General features: G+C 37.0%; 2 protein-coding genes across 6 annotated transcripts in view; both read left to right on the top strand.

The window, feature by feature from the left end:
- Positions 1-24,244, top strand: part of LCORL (ligand dependent nuclear receptor corepressor like) — a 54,153-nt gene that overhangs the window by 28,802 nt on the left and 1,107 nt on the right. The window contains exons 6-8 of one of the 5 annotated variants that reach the window (XM_064151358.1): positions 610-700; positions 2,103-2,934; positions 9,449-9,550. In XM_064151358.1, the coding sequence (XP_064007428.1) occupies positions 610-700; positions 2,103-2,934; positions 9,449-9,466 (941 nt within the window). In that variant the 3' untranslated portion in view covers positions 9,467-9,550. Of the gene's footprint in view, positions 1-609; positions 701-2,102; positions 5,863-9,448; positions 12,139-24,244 lie in introns of those variants that run through there. The other 4 variants (XM_064151355.1, XM_064151356.1, XM_064151359.1 and 1 more) reach the window with 4 other exon arrangements.
- LOC135179661 (putative uncharacterized protein ENSP00000382790) lies at positions 12,295-24,244 on the top strand. Its single transcript, XM_064151722.1, has 3 exons — positions 12,295-12,302; positions 12,347-14,328; positions 22,835-24,244. The coding sequence occupies exons 1-3, from the start codon at positions 12,295-12,297 to the stop codon at positions 22,855-22,857; spliced, it is 2,013 nt and encodes a 670-aa protein (XP_064007792.1). The 3' UTR covers positions 22,858-24,244.

A 24,244-nucleotide genomic window follows, 5' to 3' on the forward strand; every position in this document is an offset into this window, starting at 1 on the left:
CTGTTAGAACATGTAATGATGCTTAGCACTGTACTGGGGCACCCACTTACTAGGGGTGCTTCCTCATCCAGTAGCCTGGTCTGGCCTCATAGCTGCTACTGCTTTAAGCAGGAATTTTGGTCTAGAAACCTCCTAGGATCCCTAGCAGCCTGAATTATCCTATAAGCCTATGATATAGTTATGTCAGTTTTAACTTCAGTGTCAGGTTTGTTCGCTTAAGTTTGAAAATACAAATATGCACATCATGATGATATCAAGGACATTGCTTTGGTTGCCTTGAAAGTAAACAATGAAGTATATATAAATAGGTGTATTTTTTAGGAAAGCAGTCATGTGTTTCTGTGGAAGACAGATTCTTTTATTAAATTTTATTGTTTTAGATAAGTTTTTTGTGTTTGCTTTTCAAATACCTGAATTTTCAGTCTTTTTGTTACAAGTCAAATGTATAAAACCATGTGCTGATGTCTGACATTGTGAAGGAAATAAGATGTCAGAAGTCTTGCTAGGTGAAATAACGGCTTAAAAATTGTGCCACAGGTACAAACATTTGCTGACAAAATTTGATGTCATCCCTAAACAACTGCTATCATCACTACGTGTTCTTTGCAGGGGATGGAGTGCTAGATCTCTCTACAAAGAAAAGCGCAAGGTTGGAAGAACCAAAATACGATCCATTGTGTTCTGAAAACTCAGTGTCTGGGTAAGCAACGTTTAGGACTCTTTGGCTTTTGTGAAAGACAATCCAGGTTTCTCTTCTCTAAAGTCAGGTTTTATGTTCATAACATATTTGTATATACTGACACACACATGTGGTTCCTATTTTGCTTTCAAAAGAATTTTTGTCACTCATAAGTGTGTGTCTATGTATATATCATATGTTTCATTTGTCTTTTTTCCTTTTTTTCTGTTTAAAGAAAAGTTATCAGAACAATCACCAAACTTTAGTTCATGTTACTAAAAGTGAACTGAAAATTGATAACACATCAATAGGATAGTAAATATAAATATATTCTTTCAGAGTTTATTCAGGAAAATACAATTTTGGACAAAAATGACTGTGTTTATATTCAGATTTAAAATCTTCTTCAACTAACATGAAAAACTCAAATAAATATAATAATCTTTCACAAGAGAGAGCAAGCGTGTGTGAGAGAGAGCTCTTGACCATCATGCTTAGACTTACATCATGGTTCTGACTGTGGTGTGTGGTGGCAAATGGTTAAATTTATTCAGCAAGAAAAATGTTACTGCCTCTGCTGAAAGCTGCCACAAATCTAGTGAAACACATTGTTTTGTTGGATTTTGTTCCAATCTTGGCATCCTCCCATCCACTAGCCATAGCAGGACCCTTTTTGTCACCTGTACGTCTTACCAAATAACTTACCACAACGAGGACTGCAATAGCAGTATTTGTTGAAATTGTTGTGAATTTTGCATTTTATTAAATTGCTGATATGAAGAAGTTTTAGAATGAATTTGACTCTGTAATTAGAGAGCTGTAAATAGTGGCTAGAGTTCTTTTGGTTCTTTTAAAAGCGTGTTTTATTTTGCCAAAATGGACCTGATTGTCAACTACAGCACTTTTATCTTACTGTTGTAGAGAGCTTAGTTTTGTGTAAGTCTGGGATGTTTGTGTGTAGTTATGTACTTATTGCTGCAAATTTTCTATGAGGGGGTTGACTCTTTTATTACTCGTTTAGCGGTAACGTCACGTTTCTACTAACAAAAACTCCTTCAGGATTTGGGTATTTAACGGAACGATAATTGTACTATTAAAATTATAACAGTGTTGCTCTGCAAGCATGTGACCAAGGGAATATAGCAAGCACATGAGAATATTATCAAATGCTGGGCTAGGATATAAAGTTCTTGGAAGGGCTGCTGTAGAAGCCAGCGTACGATTTTTGACACACTGTCCTACCAGAACTGTAACATTTTGCTAGGATAATCATTTAACTACCACATCTCAAAGGCTTAAAAGTAACAGAAGCAGTGATGTTACCGAAGCAAGGAGTATAATAAAGGAGTGGACCCTTCCCTTCCATAGCTGTGTGAGAGTCTCTCATACATCAGTTTACCATCGTTTCATTCCATCCATCCAGGAGACTACACAGACACAGAGAGGACTATGTGGAAAGAAGTGCTGAGTTTGCAGATGGTTTGCTCTCAAAAGCTTTGAAAGACATTCAGTCTGGAGCACTGGACATAAATAAAGCAGGCATACTTTATGGCATACCTCAAAAAACTTTACTTCTCCACTTAGAAGCCTTACCAGCAGGAAAGCCTGCACCTTTTAAAAACAAAACTCGAGATTTCCATGATAGTTATTCATTTAAAGACAGTAAAGAAACTTGTGCAGTCCTACAAAAAGTAGCCTTGTGGGCAAGAGCTCAAGCAGAGCGCACAGAAAAAAGTAAACTCAGTCTACTTGAAACCTCAGAATTAAAATTCCCAACAGCTTCCAGTTACCTCCACCAGTTAACTCTACAGAGAATGGTCACTCAATTTAAAGAAAAAAGTGAAAATCTACCATATGAAACTTCAAGTCCTACTGTACAATTAAAAATTCCTCAGCTAAGAATAAGTTCTGTGTCCAAACCACAGTCTGATACTGCTGGTCTTCTGGATGTTATGTACCACGTTTCTAAAACCTCCTCAGTCTTAGAAGGATCAGCTCTTCAAAAATTGAAAAACATACTCCCTAAACAGAACAAAATTGAATGTTCTGGACCTGTAACTCACTCAAGTGTTGACTCCTACTTTCTGCATGGGGACCTCTCTCCTTTGTGTCTTAATGCTAAGAATGGGACAGTAGATGGAACCTCAGAAAATACAGAAGATAGTTTGGATCGTAAAGATAATAAGCAACCAAGAAAAAAACGTGGCCGCTATCGGCAGTACGATCATGAAATAATGGAAGAAGCAATTGCAATGGTAATGAGTGGGAAAATGAGTGTTTCCAAAGCACAAGGAATTTATGGGGTACCTCACAGCACTTTAGAATATAAAGTAAAAGAAAGATCTGGAACATTGAAGACTCCGCCGAAGAAGAAACTCCGATTACCAGATACTGGCTTATTTAATATGACAGATTCAGGGACTGGCAGCTGCAAAAATAGCAGCAAGCCTGTGTAGAATACTTGTTAGCGAATTGTTGTGTGTGTGTGTGTGTATGTATGTCTGGATACACACACCGTGTGAGAAATACATATGCTCACTCTGACAGAAAACGTGAAACTATACAGTTCAAAAAACCACATACATGCCTTTCGAAAAATAGTTTTATTCAGGGTTTTCACTGTGGACAGAATTATAGAGTCGCTCACTTAATTCTGATAGTGTGTATTTAATATAATCCTTGTATAAATAGGTGAAAAGATTCAGGTTTTATTTAGTAGTCAATAGCATAAAGATGTTTTGGGGGAAACGAGTATTTGTCATGTGAAGCATAATTTTTAATTGGTGAAGAACCACTCTATCCATTCAATAATCCATCTTATTATGGAAATACACGACCAAGGTTTAGCAGACTTTTATACTTCACAGAATACTTGCAATAAATTGTAAGTAACTCAGATTATACAAATCTAGGGATTTTTTTTTTTTTCTTAAAGCTAGTTCCTTACGAGGAAGTGGATTTGTGAAGTATTAGTAGGATATAGTACATTCTGTGAAAGAGAATAAATTCATCGTTACTTAAATATCCAATACAAGTAAGAAAAACATTTCATTACTAAAAATGTGTGTTTAGCAGGCATAAACTGCATTTTTTTATCATTTTAAGAGGATTTTGTTGTTGGTTTAGAAAGAGATTGGTGTTTACAAAGTGTACACTTATGAAACCTGAAGAAATTACTGTAGTTATAGAACTATGAAATAAGATGGAATACTAAGAGCATAAAATAATTTAAACTTAAACATAATTTTCCTTTTTTAGTTTGACAAATAAGGTAACTTGTAAGGTCTAAAGAGAAAGTTGGAATGCAACTTTGAGCATGTTCATAATGTGCACAGAATGAGCTTGAGAATGGTTTGGGTTTGTTTGTTTTTTTTTGTTAAAATGTGCTGGTTAGTTGATGTTATGACTACTTAAAATTTATTTAAGGATTGTGTCACACTCCTACTGAAGAACCTCACTGTAACTGTAATGTATTTGCTGCTGTGACATTTCAAAACGTTTTCAGTTTATCAAAATGAATACCAAGTTACATTATCATTTTGCTAATAACCAAATTTGCAGTTCAGGGTCTTGATAGAAATACAAATATTAAACAGTGAAGCTGTTTTGAACTTTCAATAATAGAAATTCTTTATACGTTGGGTAGGTAGAAGTTAGGCAGTTCACTTTAACTTTTAAAGAAAACTTAAGGGAGACCAATTACCCTCATATTGCAGTTTTTACAGGAATTTCAAAGCACTCACATTGGACTTTATATCATACTTAATGTGTTTTTGTGTAATATCACAAAGTGTATGTCTACATAAGAAGAATAGGGCTTGCTTCATATATTCAATACTGAACATGAGGGCCCTTTTCCTCTCAAAAAGTAGATTTTTTTTTCTTTATACATCTAACTTGGCATAGAAAAATACTTTTCTTCAATTTTTATATATTTGGTGCACATGCATACAGTTTTTTCCCCACTTACATGTGCATGTGTATAGGTTAACTGGCTAAATGAAAGGGGACGTTAGATACATATGAGCCACGCCAGATAATGTGATTTACAGATAAGGTTGGCATTAAACTCGTTTGCAGAACACATTGCAATATTAATGGCAAAACCTAGCCCATATTTATTAATGCTACTAAAAAATAGCAACTTCCATTTTAACACAGAATAGTCCTTTGAAACTGCACCACCAATGTCTCAGTTCTTTGGTCTCTCAGATTTATACTGAATCTTATTTCAGTGATTAAGGTTTACTTGCATATTACAGAATGAATCCTTTGTTTTAAGCAGAACTCTACTTGATGAAACAGCAGATGTCAGGGTCATCTTTCATTTTTAAAAAAGAATTAAGCCATATTTTGTGAGAAGCAGATGGATTAATTTGTGAATATATCCCTACTGAAAAAAAAAAATTGAACAAAACCCTTAAATGCTTCGAAAACTGTCTTTATACAGTTTGACTTGTAAAACTTTTGGGCTTCAGTACATTGCCTAATATTTGTACCATGCTGATATTTTCTACTCCTCAGACAACATTATAAATTTGAGTCAGAAGTTTATATTGAAGGCAAATGACAGTCCTCTTTTTGTATCATTTCAAAGATGACCTGACTGAAAAAAAAACAGGATTCATAAAATCAGGGATCATTTTACTATTGACTTAACAGTACTCAGTAATTTTGTATGTAATATTATAATTAATTTTCAACATTTTAGTACTTGTATTTATTTTTTGGTCAGAAATAGTATATTAAGATATTTTTTGATAGTTTATAGATGATACTCAACCTGTAAGTGTTTTAAAAGAACAGAATTATTTGTTTCTAATTATTAGGCTAATCTTTGATTACACAACTAAGGAAAGGCAGGGAAACGTGTAGATTCTCCTTCCCCAACCCCTCTGTATTCCACGAAACGTCATTTAAATTACACATTTTGAACAGTTTTATAAGATTCAGTTACCAGTCACTACTTAGTAATTGACAATTTCTGAAAATTCCTGTTCCAGCAGAATTTTAAATGAAGGCGAAAGCAAGCCCTAGATGCTTTCTACTTATTTGAATGTTTCTCAAGTATTTTATATTAAAAAACAGTGCCTCTGTTTTTAGAACTACTGCTCAGTAAAGCTGTTAAAACCATTTCTGGTAGCTAATGACAATTTTATATTAAATTGTATATTAACTTTAGTGAGACTGATGATTTTTTTTTTTAGTTGTTTACAGTACAAATACTTGTATTTGTTTTTTAATTGCAGTATTTCCATTGTCGCAGTAATTTTAGTAAAACTCTGTGGCTGCCTTGATTTTTTTTTTTTCTTTCTTTTTTTTGGACAGATTTTTGTTAACAACTGATTTTTAGGCAATTAGTTATATTTATGCATAAATCAATTGCACTATAATTCATGAATTATTTATTACAATATTTTCTAATGAATTCCATGTATTTGTCTTGTGTTGTAAATGTACTGTAATTCTGTTTTCTTCTTTGTGTTGTTATATTCCTAAATCTGATTGTATGAATTTAATTGTTTAGTTAACGTGTTTCTACGTTGTAATTTGTAGTAAAGCACTTCAATGCTTTTGCACATAAATTTACAACATTGATGTGTGATTAATTTTTGCTCATTCAGTTAAAAAACAGAAGGGTGTGGGGGGGAGAGAAACAAAACTCTGTACACTTAACTCATTTGACTTACTCCTGAGGCACAAGTTTATTGGCAGTGGCATAAGAACAAGAACTGTGCAAATTAAGTATGTAATGACTAATATACTGTGAGATGTTGATGTATCAGAAATACCAGCTTTAAGGAAAGATGATTTCTCTGAATTGGTGCATCACACAGAAATAGGAAGAAACTAATTTTGTAGCAGTTTTCAGCCTAAGGGGTTTTCAGCTATTATAGATAATATATAACATTTTTCCCCCAGGGATTTGTTTACTTAGTCAAGTCAGAAAGCAAATATTTCTATAAGGAAATTAACTGTTTCTATTATAGCTCTGTGCTGTTCATGAGTACTTGAACTTATGTGCTATCCCCAGCTTTACTCCCACTCCCAGTCTACAAAGAAGTTGCTAGATTGGTATCGTTCTGTTTTCTCTGTGGCTGCGACAACAGAGGAGGGAACACCTAGGGTTGTGGTAGAGCTCTTTCCTGGTAGTGTTTCTGATTTGTGGAGGAGGTAAAATCTACATAAAATAATGAAGGGCTAAGTACTTAACACCTCTCTGCCTTTGTGCTAGTTTTGGATCCTGGTCAGGTCTCACTCTGTGTTAGTTTGCTTAAATACATGAACATCTCTGCAGAGACAGACTAAAAAGTAAATGTGTTTTGTTTGCAAAAATGTGTTTTCACAAACTTGGGCAATCATTTGAAGTGCATTAGGTAGTGTTAGAATAGATGAGGTTGTCTGTCAGCTTTAGAAACTAACACACGCTAAGGGGAAGCAGTTAGAGATGTTACATGAGACGAGGTAAGCAGGAAAGATGTATTAGGAGAATGCCCAGTATGTCTGTGATAACCAAGATATGGCTTCATGCAACAGGTTGAACTACACAACAGTTTTAAGGCCGTTGGAAATTCTGGTTACTGGTTTGTTTGTTTGGGTTTTTTTTGAGAAAACTTTAGAACTCTGGAAGTTTCTCCCACAATGAGAGTATTTTAAATAGCAGTTATGGGCTTAGGTTCTCTACACAGTTGATACTGGTTCTCTCCAGTGATACACGTTTCAAGTCTAGACAGATGGAAAGAGATCTAGCTAGGGATTGTCTAAGCAGACTGTCCTATAGCCAGCTTTTTAGCAAATTAGTACTTAGCAAATCATCTGTGATTTAGAGACAGAATAGAGAAGAGCTAGTAACATGTTTGGGTTTTTTCTATCTGGCCTTTCAAAATATTTAATTAGAAGTCATGGTGGTGGGGAGGGCAATTAATGTTTATCCATAATTGTATTACTAGAATAAGCTTTGTTTTCACAAGTGTAGTGATACATTTCAACACCTTGAGACTGGTGGGTTTGAATTGAGACACACTCAGAATCTTGTTAGGGAAGTGGTGTTTCAGAAACTGTTAAATTCTGTCAGCAACATAGCCTGGTTTTACTTCAGAATGCAAAGAGGGTTTGTTTGGGTTTTTTTCTTTTTCAAACTTCAATTCTTTCAATTTATGCATAATTGCAGTTTCAACTAATTCCATCACAATTGTCTTATGCTTTTATGAGTCACTATCCTCTAGATGCTTGCTTTTGAATGTGTGCCATTTCATACTACAAATCACAGGAAAAGGAAAGGGCATGAGGAGTTACCAGGGATAGTTGGCTTTAAAATCTGTGTGGGACAATAAATACACAAATTTTGATGTATAATTTCCAGCAAGAAACCTGAAACTATAAAATGTTACTCATACTAATAACATTGAGTGAGCTAATTAATGAATAGGTAACTATATATAAATACAGCACATTAAATCTTATATATTTGTTCCATAATCAGTACAGCTCTAAACCCAAGCAAATTGTGGTTTTTTTTCTTTCCAAAGCAGAGACTTAAACAGTAAAAATTAGAGGAGACAATAGGACCAAAAGTTAGTGTCATGTTCAGAGTTTGGTGATATGTTTAAACAAAATATACTTTTCTAAAACAGAATTCTTCTAACACTTTCTACTCATGCAATTGGTTTCAGTAAAACATTTGAATTAGATGTTAACTATCTGTTGATAGTTGCTGTCCAGCATAAGGATTTTGTATGTAGTTGAAGAAATACCTGTATTAATTTCTACCATGGAAAACTTTTCAGCTTTTCAATATAAATGATTGCTTAGGTAAGTAGTGACAATAGTTTAAATAATGTATAAGAAATTAATTAAATAGTTATAGTAGTATTTTATAAGTTACTTTAATATATTTTAGAACAACTGCTCAGAAGTCTTATTTAGATATAGGTCTAGCCTGTATTTGAGATTTAAAAGACCTTTATCACAGAAATTGTTTATTCCAGTGGTAATTATTTCTGTTTCTGTTTGATGAAGGCATCCATGTGTATGTGCACGCATGTGTGTGTGTACGTGTGTGTAATATACTGCAAGGAGGAGCCTGTGATACAGTACTGCCATTTATTTCAAAGCTGGAAGGGAAAATTTATCAGCAAAGAACAAGAGCAGTAGCAAGTGGCAATTTACCCCATATTCCTTCAGTCTAGTAAATGTTCTTTAAAAGTAAAAATGTTTTCAGAAGAACCTTTAAAAGTGTTCTGAAGGGCTTTCAGTATATGACTGAGGAGATATGGATTAGATCCATTCTTGCCTCTGACACAAACTTGAATTATGACTTCAGGCAAGTCACATACCCTCTCAGTGCCTCAGTTTGTGAATTGGGAGTTAATCCTAAGATTCCCAGGCTCTCAGTGAGGTTGCCTTTGTTAGTGACTACAGTAGTTTGAAATATCAGGAAATTAACATCACTGTAATTACATTACAGTGCAATGCATACAGTTTTGTACACATATGTACAAATACATATGAGAAGCTATGCTACAAACTATCCTTTTTCCCTTAATTTCCTCCTGATTATTTCTCTTATGGCAGGACTATCACTTCTGTAGATAAGATTCTCCTCATTGCCAGTGACACCTGCAAGTATGCTTGAATAGCATAGCACAAATAGACCAGAACTGTTTGCAAACTTCAGGGTTTTAGGCTTGAGTTTAACCATTATAACAAGCATTAGCTGTGGTGTTTTACTGTAATTTATATTTTGTTTTGATTTGTTTTCATTTTCAGTTCAAGCTCAACAGCTGATGCAAATTCAGAGGAAACAGCTAATTTGGAAAAAGGAAAATCAACATTAAGCAAAGTTTTGGAGTCTTTTTGTTCATATCACTGGCAACAGACTTTGGCTATGTTAAAATTTTTAATACAAGATGAAAATATTCTTGTAGTTTGCAGTTGCAAACAAACACATTTGGTCCACTCTGAAACTCCCAGTTCCCTTACTGAAGAGGATGTTCACCTTTCATTTTGCAATTGCAATGGACATGTGCTGACAAAAAGGTGCCATTTACAAAATCAAAGACCCACCCCTTGTTTCTCACCTCTATCTGTTTGTATTAAAGATTTCCATTCCTTGTCATGCCAAGCTGTAGCGATTGGATGTATTAAGACAATGGTGAACAAAGCGTGTAGCTCTCATAAATATTGTGCTGAACAGCTGCCAGATTATGACAGGCCCTCTGTGCAAACAGCAGCAGCATGCACATACTCATCGAAGGACTGTGACTTCTTGAACAGCATTAAAAATTCAAATAGATCTCGCAGCCCATCGCCGCCTCCACTCTCACCAGTACAGAGTAAAGAATTTGAAACATCAGATGAAGCTGTTAGAGATTTTCCAACTTTAGACAACAGCAAGCTTGAAATATCTGTCAACCAACCTCCATCCCTCTTGCCAGCTGAAGGAAGTGAAGAACAAATTGAGTATGAAGGTAAAGCTTGCAGAGGAAAAGAGACCAAATATTCAGATGAAACATTGCTAGTGATGGACCAAGAAAGCGCCAATTATGACAGCAACTCTGCAAAGGCTGAGAAAGGTGAACACTCTGCCATTGTTCAAGACTTAATGGAGCGCATTAATGAAAGGTTAAAGTCAATAGACACTACAGACCTAGCAACAAATCTGGTAAAACTTTCTAGCAGCGACAGAGCACCAGAAAACGACGTCAAATTAGGAGACTTCATAACCTCTCTTTTGCACAATGCTAAGGCAAGTGACTACAGCTTTATGGAATTACTTCACCAACATGACAAACAAGTGGAAAATAAAATTATCCAAACGAGATTCCGCAAGCGCCAGGAAACTTTATTTGCCATGTATAACCCTCCTGATTCACCATTCGTTCGACGACAGTCTTTGCAAATCAAGAGGGAGCTTGCCAGCCTTGATGAAACTCTTGTGAGAAAAAAGTTAATTTCTGAGAGAAATGCAAAGAAATCCACAAAGACATTTGATAAAATGTATCCAAATAAAAGACACAGTTTTGCTGTGATACAAGAGGAAGCTCTGCAACGTCTTGAAAGCAATCCGTGTGTCAACTGCCAGACCAAACCAATGTGCTTCCCAGCACACCAGACAGAGTCTTTCAAACTACCTCTTACCAATTTTCAAAGCACCTCTGGCTTCCTAGTTCTTTCAGAAAACAGTGCTACTGCAGCCAGCCAGGCCAAACTCACAAAAACACAAGGAGATTGTGCAGCCTTAAAAGAGACTGATCAGATTCCTCTCAAGGATGAGAGCAACGGAATCTTGGGCAAAACTAAACGTAATGTTGTGCCTCCTGGATGGTACTCTGTGTATGTCACAAACAATATTCTGTTTAGAAAGGCATCCAATTCAAAAAGGTCTTTAGAAAGTTTGGAAAAAATGAGAACAAATAAAGATGCTCATGCTGAACAATGCAGTGACATAAATATAAGCAAAATTGTGAATGATGCAAACCTGCAAGTGGTTGTAGAGCGCTTAGAAGATAGAATAAACTTAGCCAGAAAGACTAGCACTTCGCTGCTGGATAGTTACAGAATAAGCCAAAAATTCAAAGATAGTGCTTATGAACAGGTTCTTAACCCAACTGCTAGAAGAGGCTTTCCTTTCACTCTGAGTGAAATGGAACGCACAGGACAAAGCTTCTTTCCACAGTTACATGTGCCAGGCAGCAGTGAAATCAAAACTCTGTGTGTGACAAGCAACCATGAAATGACTACAAATCAAGAAGTTAATGACAGTCTTTTGAAATCTCTGACCTTTGATTCATCCAGTTCAACTTCCAGTAAAGGGGACCTGCATACAACTTCTGCAGCTGGGGAGGTCTCATGTCCCTTAAACTACTCTAGTCCTATTAAGCTTATGTTTGTCTCTGAGATTAATAGTAGTGAAGGAGTCAAATATACTCTGACATCTGCAGCTGCATCTTCTAAAGGAAGCACAAACACTTGTTCATTTCAGGGGCACTCGAACACTTTGTCAGACAAACAGCCTGAGGGAGATATTTCTCATGCAATCTGTGTCAAGGATTGTGATTACAGTGAAAAAGAAACCAAGGAGGAGCCAAAACGTGTTTATGAGGAAGTGATTACAAGCTCCTGTCCGGCTGATCAAACTAACTTAAATGACTCAAAACAAAATTATGAAGTTCTGGAGAAATCAAGCAGTAGCAGTGAATTAATTTTTAAAAGAAAACCTGGTAGACCAAAGAAAATAGGTCCTCAAGTGGTGAAGCAGGTTAAGAGACCTATTGGACGACCTCCAAAACCAAAAATAGATGTGACTGAAAGCATGGAACCTAGACCTGAACTTAGCAGTGATGGTAAAAGTACCAAATCTGATGCAGCAGTAATGGGAGAAGTTGATTGCAACAAAACCATTACTGTGACAGTTGTCTTTGGAAGGTCACGAAGAACCAAGAGGCATGTTTCTGAAGGTAATCTGAATGTAATTGGCATTCTGCCCACACAGCACATAGATTCTAATTTTGCTAATGGACACAGCATAGCACACAACACAGAAACTGAGGACACTTTAACTCAGATAGTAAAAGCCTTACAGAATTCTTCTACTGCCAGTGAAGTTTGTGGTTATGACTACGTCAGACCTATCAAGAGTAAGCTGGCATCACCACATCCTTGCAGCAATGTGATACGACCAATTAAGAAACCATTAACCACCATTCGAAAACCTGGTAGGCCAGCAAAAGTAAAAATCTCTGGCATATCTGTGACTGTCAGTAGAGTTTCACCTCAGGAAAGAAAAGTGAGTATTAGCAACTGTTTGCCTCCTTTACAACAGCAGAACACGTTAGAAAAGAACGTGCCACAGGAGAGAAAAAATGTACTGTGCAATAATGTGGGTCCAGTAAAGAGCGTGCAGAAAACTTCTAGGGAGGACGGATCAAACAGTGTTGTTGCAACAGTGTCAAGGAAACGTGACATTCCATTGAGACATTCTGCTAGAGACAGAAAGCCCTCACTGCATTTTTTGCATTCATTAGCATCTTCTAATGCATTTACTTGTAGAAGTGCCTTACTACATAAATCTTACAAACTCCATTTGAAAAAAGCTAAAGATCGAAAGGAAAAACTTAGGCAACCGAATCAGAGCACAGCATCCAAAGATACCTCAGAACTGAGAAATTCAGGGCATGTGAAAGTGGCTCTTAAGGATGGTGAACTCGGGCCCATTAGCGAAGTATCATTAGACCCCATTTTTTCATCTAACCCCTCTCTCAGGTGGTGGGCTGCTTCCACGCCAAGTGACACTTTGTTGGAGGAACTGAATAACAGATTTGAGCAGATAACCAATACCTGGTTGCGAGTGGGGGGAAATGAGTTTGATAAGTGTGTATGTGAAAAAAAGGATCCTGTTGAACCAGACTGTAACACTGAAATGTCAAACCCTTTAGACTCCTGCCTTGTAGAACTTGAAACATCACCTATAAAAATGCTTTTTCAGAAAAAGTGTGACATGAATGAGCTCTGCACCTGGTTTATGCAAACCACAGAAACACAGTCTCTCTCTCTAGTGAGAAAGGCGAATGCTCGCAATCCTTTAGAAGTAGTTAGTACTAGAGAGGTAAAGGTGGAAGCTAAACAATCTGATCTTAGTACTTGCCCTTTCAGAAAGCACTTTAAAAAGTTTGCACTATCCTCTCCTTCAAAACCAGCAGGGAAATTACAAATATTACACAACATGGTGAGGTCTCCAGTCTTAAGCATGAAAAGTAATTTTGCGCTAGCCAGGTTAAAAAGAAATGAATTTAAGAAGTTGCAGCATGATAGGTGGGGACAGCCAAGAAAGCTCTATAATCAGGCTTCCAGAGGTTGGAAATCAAAAAAGAAAAATTTGCAGTTCTTTTGCCAGAACCAGTTGTTTAAAAATACAGGTGGGGAGACCAGTGATGAAGTGGACAAGCTCCAGCAAAAAAATACAGTAGAAATCCAGCCTGCTCAGACTTTGGTAGAATCTCAGTATAGCCTCTTGCCAACTGAAAATGAAGCCAGAGATGCATTTGTTCAACAGATGATGGGATCCTCTGACTTTGACCCACATCTTGGTTTAGCAAATATACTTAAGTCACATGCAGAGACAAATGGAACAATTTACTGCCAGCAAAATCTTAGAAAAGAACAAAGCCAAGATAAACTGTTTCAAAATACTTGGAAAGCCAAAACTTTTAAAGATTGTAGGATATTTCTGAGAAAAATCAACCATGTTGAGCAGCACAATTCATTTAAGATAAATAATGTCATTTATGCTCCTGAAGCTGCTGAAAGTAAGAGCAATCAGGCCTGTATGGAAGACAAAAGACATCCTCTTTTAAGGTCCCATTCTACTAAACAAAGTGTGTTAAAGAAACAAGAACCTGCAATGGAAACACCAAAAGGATCTAATTCTTCTAGAGTGACTGCAAAGCTGGATGACCAGTTTCACAGCAGAAAATTAAGTGCTGTAAACCATGATGATAATCCTGCTGGTAGTTCTGAAGTTCTTATCAGAATAAACAAAAGAAAAAACCCACAATGGGAGACCACTGACACAAATATAAGAAAAAGACATAAGAGACAATCATGCAGTAGTGGACAAATGGCAACTTATTACCCAAAGTACCAAGTAGGTAAGTTCCTGTTCCCCCCTTCATCCTAAAACTGCAAACTTAAGGAATTGGAGAAGTCAAACAGCTAAGCACTTTGGATTACTTTTTTTTAATGTTCTTGCATGATACTCATTATAATTTCAGAGCAGCCATAAAAATAAACATTAGGTAGCATCAGAATAATTTTGAAAGTGGAATTTTAAAGCACATATTTTACAAGAATCTTTTGGCTACAGTAGGTGTGTTACATTCTCTTACAGCTATAGTACACCGAGATAGAAAGAGCCAAGTAACATAGTTCAGGCAGGCTGTAAGTCAAGATCCAGTGGGTCTGAAGTCAGCCACAACTGGTTACTGAACTGTATTCCACTGTGGTTTCTCATATTGTGAGGAAGGGTAAATTGTAAAATGAAGAGGAAATTCAGTGTGTTAACATATAGTTGCTTGAAGAGATTGTCATTGGATTATTTCTGCTATAAATCTGTGATGGGTTTATAATTATGCAGTAAAAAAATAGTACTGTGTACTTCTGAGAAGTATTCATTCAGAGATCCGTTTTAGTATCCACTCGGTGCCAGATCAAATCTGCTGACTAAAGGGTTTGCACACTGAATCCATACAGAACAATTTAAAATGCAAGTGCAACATATATAATTACTGTGCTAAATTCATTGGCTTGGATTCTTTCTAGGCAAGTATCAAATTAAATCTGTTTTTCAAGCTGGGTATTTATAATGCATTGTAATACAACTGTGATCTCACAGAGGCCATTATATTGCTTCCAAAGGGGGTACGCTTGTGAAACTATTTCCTCTGTTAGGTGAACAGATCTCCTTAAAAGGATGTCTCATTGCATTCCAAGGAAGTAACTAAGGTGTGAAATACCAACTAAAAAATAATTTCTAGAATAGGAATTCAATTACTGCAGAAGTATTCAGTTGTAGAAACAATGTTGTTAGCTAATCGGATTATAATATCCAAAGAATAAAAGAGCACTTTAAAATACCAGAACAAGCTCTTAAGTTGCCTTTAGTATTCTATATTGTAGGAAACTATCCCTGATAATAAACTGTAGAGTTAATTTAAATTATAGTAGAAACAATATTATGGCTCTTGTACATTTTATTTCTTCTGTGCTTTATGTGATATATAAAATTCTTCATATTAAGCTCATTCAGTGTAACCTCACTCTTCCAAAGTACAGTATTTCTTTATCTTTAGCCTATGAGTTTGCTTTTCTATTCAGTAATTTGAGGCCAAAGTAAATGTAAAAAACCTTCTTTTTAAGAAATTCAAATCTTGACACAAGATTGCTGTAAAAAAAAAAAGGCATAACTAGAAAATGAAGAGGTAACATCTGTCTGTTTCTTTTTCACAAGTGAAGAAAGAGCTCTCTCATACTTTTCATAATTTTTACTGTAGTTGAGAAAATTTTGCATTCAAATTATATTTCTCTTGAAACTTTTTTTTCTTGCTATGGCAATGTAAGCCCTATTACTGTGCTACGGTCTCATGTTAGTTTGAATTGGGACTCAGTTTTATCTACCTGATAACTTTCCTCCTTTACTTTTGGATCTTTAGGAAATCTGATAACTATTTTGATATTTTACATTGTTTCATTTACAGTTTTTGTTATTTTCCCTTTTACTCATAGTTTCTCATATCAATCGTTGTCTTCTGTAAAGGTATGACAGAAAGTTCACTGATGAAAGAAATGTTAAATGAGAAAGAATTGCAATGCTGGGATGCTCTCCATTCTTGTAACCCCAAATCTTTGTAGGGGTACGGTTAGCAGCATCAGGGAATTGTTTGGCATAGAAAAGGATGTTGTGTTTTGGCATGTTGATTCAACATTGTGTACTGTCTGCCCTAGCCAAGGAAATCATATAAATGTTGTCAGCCTAGAGTATAGCTGCTGGTTCAAAAGAAGGAAGGTGATTTCTAGCTGTGCATGCACGTGTTTTCAAACATAATTCCTGCATCTGGAAGTTCAGCGCACATGAAAACATCATTGATCATTTATATGTTCCTTGGACTGTATTTTTGTTAATGTGGTATCATAAATTGTATCACTGTTCTGTTGTTATGCTTGAAATGTTCTCTTATATGCACATTTATGGTCAATATTTAAAGCTTTTCTTCAAGTTTTACCAATCTTGGTGTTGTAGCAAATACTCGTGAGAGGTGTTGTGATGCAGTTTTGTTGTGAAGCTTTGTGGAAGGTAGGCAAGAACATGTTATCAAATTTTGATGTGTACTCATTTTTTGTTGCAAAGCAGTTGAGTTCTTACAGCTCAAAGCAGTATCCAGCAAACAGAACTAGCTGTGTACTCACTGAGGTACCAGAAGAGAGATCACCACTTTTTCATACTGCCTGGTTTATGCAAGATAAGATGGATGGCAGAGCCATTGGTCCATACGCTGTAACTACTTGAAGTTACTACTTCAAGTTACTACTTGACTTCTGAACTGTTGGTGATGTGTGGAGAGGCAGCTCCCTTATACTGTAAACCTATGCTCTGAGCATTTACATTTCTTTAGCAATGCTGAAACGTTATTGACCTCTGTGAAGGCAAAGAAAATTAAACCCCCATGTTTTCAGGAAAGCATTCATCTTTACTTTCCATGAGAGTGGTTCAGTGCGTTCTCTCACAACACTGAACACCACATTCACACACTTTGGATTTGGCCAAACTAGCTCCAAAAAGACTTCAAGAGAACTAAGCTAAAATAAGAAACAACTACTATCCAAAAATAAAATGGAACACTGTAAAAGGCTCCTTTTGAGGAACTTGCAATGCTCAGAGTATTTTAAAATTCTGCTTCAGAGAATTTATCACCGCTGCAGAGGAGACTGAACCTACTTCAGAAGGAGGCAGTACTGTGTGCTGTGGTGACATCACCTACCTGTTTACTTACCTTTCCTGTGAGGGTGGGGATTCATGCAGAGAAGCTTCTAAAAATCAGTTCAAGTCACTTGAAGCTAGTGTATTTTCTTCCTCTGAAATCAGCTTTTTCATTTTCTCCCTTATGACTTGGCTTTTCTTCAAGTAGCCCAGAGTCTTAGAAGAAAATCTATTGTATTTGCTGGCAGAGAATATGCACTTTCAATTGTAATTTTTCATCAGATTTGAATGCTATTTTTAAGTGCTATCAGTCAGATCAAGTTGGTGCAGTGCTTACAATGAGACTTCGCTGTCTTTGTAATCATTTCTTAAACTGGCTACAGGAGTTGTGAAATCTTGGTATCCTTACGAGGCTAAATAAATATTCTCTTGATTGTGCAAGTAAAATGACATCTATCTTAATATCACCACAGCTAACACTTTTCTTAAACTTGGCTACCATTGATTTTCTAAATATTGGGAGGAAAAATGTTGTGAATTCCGTTTGCTCTTCTCTCTTGGTATGGCATCAGTATGCCAGGATTTTGCTTATTTTCCCTATTGTGGCCGTTTGAGCTGATCCTCTAGCTCAGACAAACGGCCACACCTATGGCAGTGCTATCCAGTAGTGCGAAGGCTTACATGAGTTGCTTTCCTGACACTGTGCAGATCAGTCTTGCTTCACTTAGTGACAAAACCATTTGTTTTTAGCAACTTCCCCCAGCTTTCTCTTTCACGAATATAGTGGTTTGAGACATTTGACAGAAAGGGGTCATAATCAAACTCTACTTTGAGTTATGCATCCTCCAGAAACCCACAACAATGAAGGAGCATTCTACACAGCAGAGAACAACCTGAAAACACTGGGTTAGGTAAAAAGCAAAAGAGACTTAGTGTAACAGCCATTAAATCTGCTGATTTTGAGAAACCTTTTTTCAGCAGCCACGCCTTAGTTCTTTCCACAAAGGTTTTTCATCAGAAAGTTTCTTAGCTTCAGATGAAGTTTCACTTGTGATGCAGAGTAAGCAGATAGAAATGTTTGTAACTGTAGTTGCCAGACAGGAAGGTTTTTTTTTCACAGCCAGGTGTAAAACAAAATAAGAAAATGAATAGAAAATGTAGGAGCAATATTGACAGGAATGGCTATGCTCAGTAAATGGGCTGGTTTTAATGCAGAAGTATACAACCAGAAAGGTAAATTTGATAGCTAGTTGACTACATGTGTATAAATCCTGATTCATTTAATGAACTTAATGGTCTCTCTCATTCTCCTCCCAGCAACAATAGCAGCTGTAATACCACAGTGAGGATACTTAGGGAAACCAATCTTTTCAGATCCATCTTGTCACAGGTTCCTATTATCTAAGGTGTAGATTTCACAGATATACATAGAAGGGACAGCCTCTTCTCACTTGTGCCCTGTGTTAGGACAAGGGACAATGGGCATAAACTACAGCACAGGAAGTTCCATGTCAATGTGAGGAAGAACTTCTTAACTGTAAGGGTCACAGAACATTGGAACAGGCTTCCCAGAGAGGTTTTGGAGTCTTCTTCTCTGGAGACTTTCAAGACATGTCTAGATATGTTCCTGTGCAACCTGTGCTAGATTATACAGTCCTGCTTTGGCAGGAGATTGGATTTGGAGATCTCCAGAAATCCCTTCCAAGCCTTAACATCCTGTGGTCCTGTGATTATTGTAGTTGATATTTTACTGACATAGGCTTGCCCTGGAAGTTGTCTATTTCAACCTGTCAATCTCAATTATGGATTCTTTTCCTGTACATCAAATAGGAACCTAGCTGACAAATTCTTGTCTAGATGCTCTGAGAATGCCATACGGTATTTTGCTTATTCCAGAAAAAATAGTTTCACTTAGATGATGCTCTTTAATCTTTTGTGATTTTTTTCCATTTACAATGGAGGCCAAATTTTTGAGTAAGGAAAAAACACTTAAATTAGGTTTCAGCATTATTATTATTGGAGTGTAAAGTTCAAAATATTCAGTAACCATTTTAAAAATGTAAGAAATGTATGTGCAGTGCAAGTAAAAAGACACTTAGGGTATCCATTCTTAAAAGTTCCAGAGGTGTATGTTTGAACTTTTGTGTTTCCTATTTGTTGCTGAGATATTTCATATTTATCAGTTGAGTACTCACAGATGGTTTTCAATTAAGTAGTAGAAATCTCAGAAAAGGAAATGACTTATTTTTAAATTATTGTTTGACCTTCCTTAATTCAGAAGTCTGGTGGGTTATAAAGCACCCAGGGACTGTCTGTCTCTGAGATGATCTCCCTCCATAACATAATTGCATTTCTAATGCAAAAAAAAAAAAAGCCCTACTATAAAGTAACGATTTGAGATTAATCCAGCTCTGATGGCAAGATTCACATAGCTGCAATCACCACAGCATTGAGATGGCAGCAAGTCTGAATAATTTCTTTTTCTTTTGTTTGTTTCATTGTGTTTTCAGTTCCCTCTTTCTGCACTGAAGTCGCATTTTAAACCCTTTCTGTTGCCTACGATTTGTTGTGTTTAAGGGAGTGAGAGCTCTTTCTGTAGCTGACTGGTGCTGAGGAGAAGGCCGTGTTCTTTCTGTGCACTGAAACTGTTGTCATTTCCTCCACTTGCCAAACCTTCCCCTGAAAATGCACACAACAAGCTGTTTGGGCTTAATGTCCTGCTATGTTCTTTGAAGATGTGTTGGTGATGTAAAGGGTCATTGCTACATAGGTTTGTCTCTGTGCAAGCTAAACTGAAAGCTTGAACAGTGTAGGTATTTCAATGTACAGCTTCAGGAAGCAGCTCCCAGCAACTAATCCTATTTCACTAAGTGCCTCAAGCGTTCTCCACATTCCTGCTTAGTTCTCTTTCTTTATGTGTATTGTACGTTTGTATGTCTTGCATTCCAGTCTTCTTTCCACCCTCTTTTTCCCCCGCCTCAAACCAAGGAAACATTTCTAAGTTAATTTCAAGAGCAAAAGAAACTTTTTCTCCGTAATTTCAGTCTAGGACTATGGATGATTCTGACTCCTCACCCTGTCTTTTTGTCTCCATTCAGTTCATCTCCCATCTCGGTCCTGCCTTGTGTACCATTTTGTCTTAGTACTACAGCTGCGTTAAACTTAACTCTTGCCTCCAGTTTTTAAGAAACCTTGAATATTGCTTATATTGCAGCTTGCTTTGACCTAATCAATTATGTCATCTGTTTCAGGGTATTTCCTTCTCAGATTGCCAAATGGGAGTCTATCCACTCAGTTTAAAAAAATACTATTTCTGATGACAAAAATCCATTTGATAAATGGAAATGTGACACTAAAAAGTTTCTTTGTAGATTTCTTAGTTGTTGCATTTTGGCATTGTGGAACTGAGTTTATATTTTAGAGACAATAAATCTGGCTCTGCATGCTTGCTTTCCTTTCATTTCAATGCATGCTGCATTATCAAATCAATCTCTGTTGGAAAGCTTGCTGAGGCTGCTAGAGTTGTTGTAGATTTTAGGCTTCATACATTCCACTGTTTCCTTTTCTGGGAAATGTTTCAGTAGTTCATTCAGAGAAAAAAAAAATCTGCTGCTACAGTTCTACTATTTCTACTCAGTCTTTTCAAAACCTCTGCAAAAGCCTCATGCCAGTGCTATGTATCATGACTGATCTTACACTTTCCAAGCTATCAAATTGCACATCATAGATGGTGATGTTTAACAAGTGCAGTTGGCAGTAGTTTTGTCAGCCAGGAGGTTAAAACCAGTTTGAGTTAGCTCTCAACTAGTTGAGAAGGGGATGCTTTATCTGTGGAATAAACGTTGCAAAAGATTTAGAGAAACATAATCCTTCAGTGATACTTCCATATTCATTTTACAGCATAAAGGCACAAAACACTTGACAGCAATTTCTTGGGTAGGAAAAGGTGAGGAGGCACCTGGCAGATGAGAAACATTTACCCCTATTCCTGCTTTTTCTTCATGGCCTTGAACATGTCATAGACACAGACTAACTCAGCAGGTGTATGGACTTGAGGTTGCCAGAATTCAACTTGATTTCTATACAATAGGTGTCAAATTCCTGATTTACCTAGAGAATGCAGTTTCAAACTGCACAGAAAGTAAGAAGATCAAAGAACATAACTTTCTTTTTTTGCTTGGGTACCCATCGACTTATGCAGGATTGCCCTTACATCCTCCTGTTAAAAATCAGGATTTGAGTAGAGAAAGGGTAGTGTAATTAAAGAGGAAGAAGAGGATCTGAATTTTCAAGAAATATCAGTATTTTATCATCAAGATGATTTTCTAAAACCAGTTTTCTTCTTCTCCACTTGGCTTTCAGTACTGTTGGCCTACCTTCAAATTCACTAGTGAAGGCAAAGCAATCGAATATGCCATGGCTGGAATTTCTCTTTCATGTTCCAGAAGCACCTGATGCTGACTTTCACTAATCACATGCCAAAAAAAAGCTGATTAGCTGAGTGAATAAACCCAAAACATTGTAATTGCTGGAATAGTAAACAGATGGCTTCAGAATTGGAAATTCTAACCTAGTTAGAGACTCTATAAGAGTTGTTGTCCAAGAATTTAAAGGCACCTGTGTCTTCTTACTGATGTAAACATTGGCAGTGGAGAACTCCAGCAGGACAGAGTTGAGATGCTCTACAGTCTAATTCCAGGCTCTGCCAAAACACTTCACAGCTCCTGGTAGCATCAGACTGTAACTTGCAGTTCTTCATGGCAGGAAGGTTACCATATGAAATATCTCTCTCTTTTGCTGCAACTTTTTAAGCGTAGCAGACTCAGAAATCTGAGTTTAATTTCTCCATTTAGAGCCATCAATAGAGTCTACTTAAATCTATTTAATTGTGTGCATTACTTACATTCCCTGCTTTAAAATACTATTTAAGCACATCAGTTTTATAGCACTGGCAGCTAGAAAGTAAAGCACTACAGATTAAAAAAGTGAGATGAAATGCTAGGATCTTCTTATTTAGTTAATATCTTAATGCAGTTCTCTAACTATACTATTTTGCACTTCAGTTTTATCAAGGTAAAGTTTTGTCAAATACCTGAGCTCTTCCTGTTGATGTTACCTAGAGTATGATATTCTAGGTGGGTTTCTATTCCTTTTTTTATGTCCTCTCTTACAATGCCAAACTCCTGAGTTTCCTTGAGTTCTTCAATAAAGAGGTAACTTACTGCATGACCATTAACCAGCATGTTCTCCAATTCTAGTTTTGCAAATTCATTTCTGCCTTGTGCACCTCGTATAGAAATCCATACAAAGACTAAAAGAGTAGGGCAGTCCTCCAGAGAAAAATACTTAGCAAATGCTGTTCAGCTGTATTATAGCACTGCAAGGTTACTTGGTGGCCAAGCCACTAGGAGGGAATTATGATCACAGTTGCATCAGATCCTGCTGTGCACTCTGTTACTGCTAGCAGTCTTGTCTTGGCAGTCAGTGTGGTTCCTCGTTTGTACACAGAACGTGCCCAAATCAGTGGAGAAGCCTAGACCTTCAGCTTTTTCTGTCTGGCACCTGGGCAGCACTGAAGAAGGTTTATGTATCTACTGCTTTAAAGGTAGAAGAAATGCTGTTCTTTGAAACACTTTGCAGGTGCAACCTCTGAAGTAATTTGTAATTTCTTGATTTCCAAGGCATTTGTGGACCTTTTGGATAGCAAACCTCACCACTGAAGAAAACTCCAAAAACACCAGGCCAAACAAAAAAAAACCACCCAAACCCAACAACAACCCTCAAAACAAACCAACATTCCAGCCCAATCTCTGTTGTTTCTGCAAAGTGTTTTAAGTTTTGTTACCTGCCTGTGGCTGTAAAGCACATAACAAGCAGGAACGAGGAAAGCTGCAAGGCTTTAGGAGTCAGTCCTACCACCGTCCCATACTCCTTTGAAACACACATGTACACTTAATCCCATGGTCCTAGGAAAAGGCTTTGTCTTTCTGCACAGCAAGTGGGGGCAAAGGTTCAAGTCTGACGAGGCTGTAAAACCAAGAAAGCAACCTTGCTGACTGAAGTCTTCTCTGACACCTGTGGTTGCACTCTCTGTTTCCTATGGGAAGGAAAAGATCAGAGCACCAAGAGCATATGCAAACCAGAAAAGAAGGAAGGAAAAGGGTACAAGGCAAAACAAGACAAAAGATGGAGGCAGAAGAATGAGGACACAGGGGAAGGCAGAGCATGGGAGCAGCACCACAGTTACGGAGGGTTAGAAGCTGAGGTTAGTAAATTAGAAATGGCTGGCATGCAGCCTTTCTAAAGAGCTTGCATCAAAATGTCAGAGAAAGAAAACTGTCTTTCAGATGACTGGTGAAAAATAAGTGACTAGTCACTTCAGCTGTTACCCAGCTGTCTTTCCTTCTTGCCAGATGTAAAAAAAAGTTTAACCAAAGTCAATATTTTAGTAACACAAGCTAACATGGTTTAGGTTATAGTCTTGCAATTGCTGAATGTCTTCAGCTAGACTGTGCATCTATTCAAACACAATACTTGAGCAAAGTCAATCTGCAGTAAGTTGCACCTAAGTTCCTGAAATGCAGCAAGAGACGTTGCTGCTTAGACATCCTTTTGATGCCTAGATGTCCTGATCTGCTCAGTGATCCCCACGAAAGACTGAGTTTCTTTCCCTTGTATTACTTATTTTCCTGGCTTTGAAACATAAAAACTGTATACAGTAACGTCAACAAAAAAAACACCCCAAAATCTTGACCGGTTCCTGCTCTCTGATTTGACACTAGTGAGCCTGCAGAGTTCACCCCTTCCTTTGCAGCTTTGGCCTAGGACAGTCTCTGAGACTTAGCAGCACCTCAGCAATCTCAGCACAGACAGCCCTGGTCCGTTTTCACACCACAGCGTGTGCACTACAGTCAAGTTCTCTCTGGGTGTTTCTGGAACATAAAGCAGTAGAACAGCAAACCAAACCAACAGTCTGTGCAGTCTGCCACCACCTCATCTCGCCTTGTACCCGTTTGCTTGCTAGCAGGGCAAGAGCAAAGTGTACTAAACTTCTTCTCATTTTTTCCTCTCTCCCACCCCTGCTTCTTTCC

The sequence above is a fragment of the Pogoniulus pusillus genome, chromosome 11, assembly GCF_015220805.1.
Source record: "Pogoniulus pusillus isolate bPogPus1 chromosome 11, bPogPus1.pri, whole genome shotgun sequence".
Lineage (NCBI taxonomy): Eukaryota > Metazoa > Chordata > Aves > Piciformes > Lybiidae > Pogoniulus > Pogoniulus pusillus.

What these genes read in the sequence shown, in the direction of transcription:
- LOC135179661 (XM_064151722.1), top strand. An exon ending in TTACCCAAAGTACCAAGTAG is followed by an intron (nt 14,329 to 22,834) that starts GTAAGTTCCTGT and finishes TTGATTTCCAAG; the next exon opens with GCATTTGTGGACCTTTTGGA.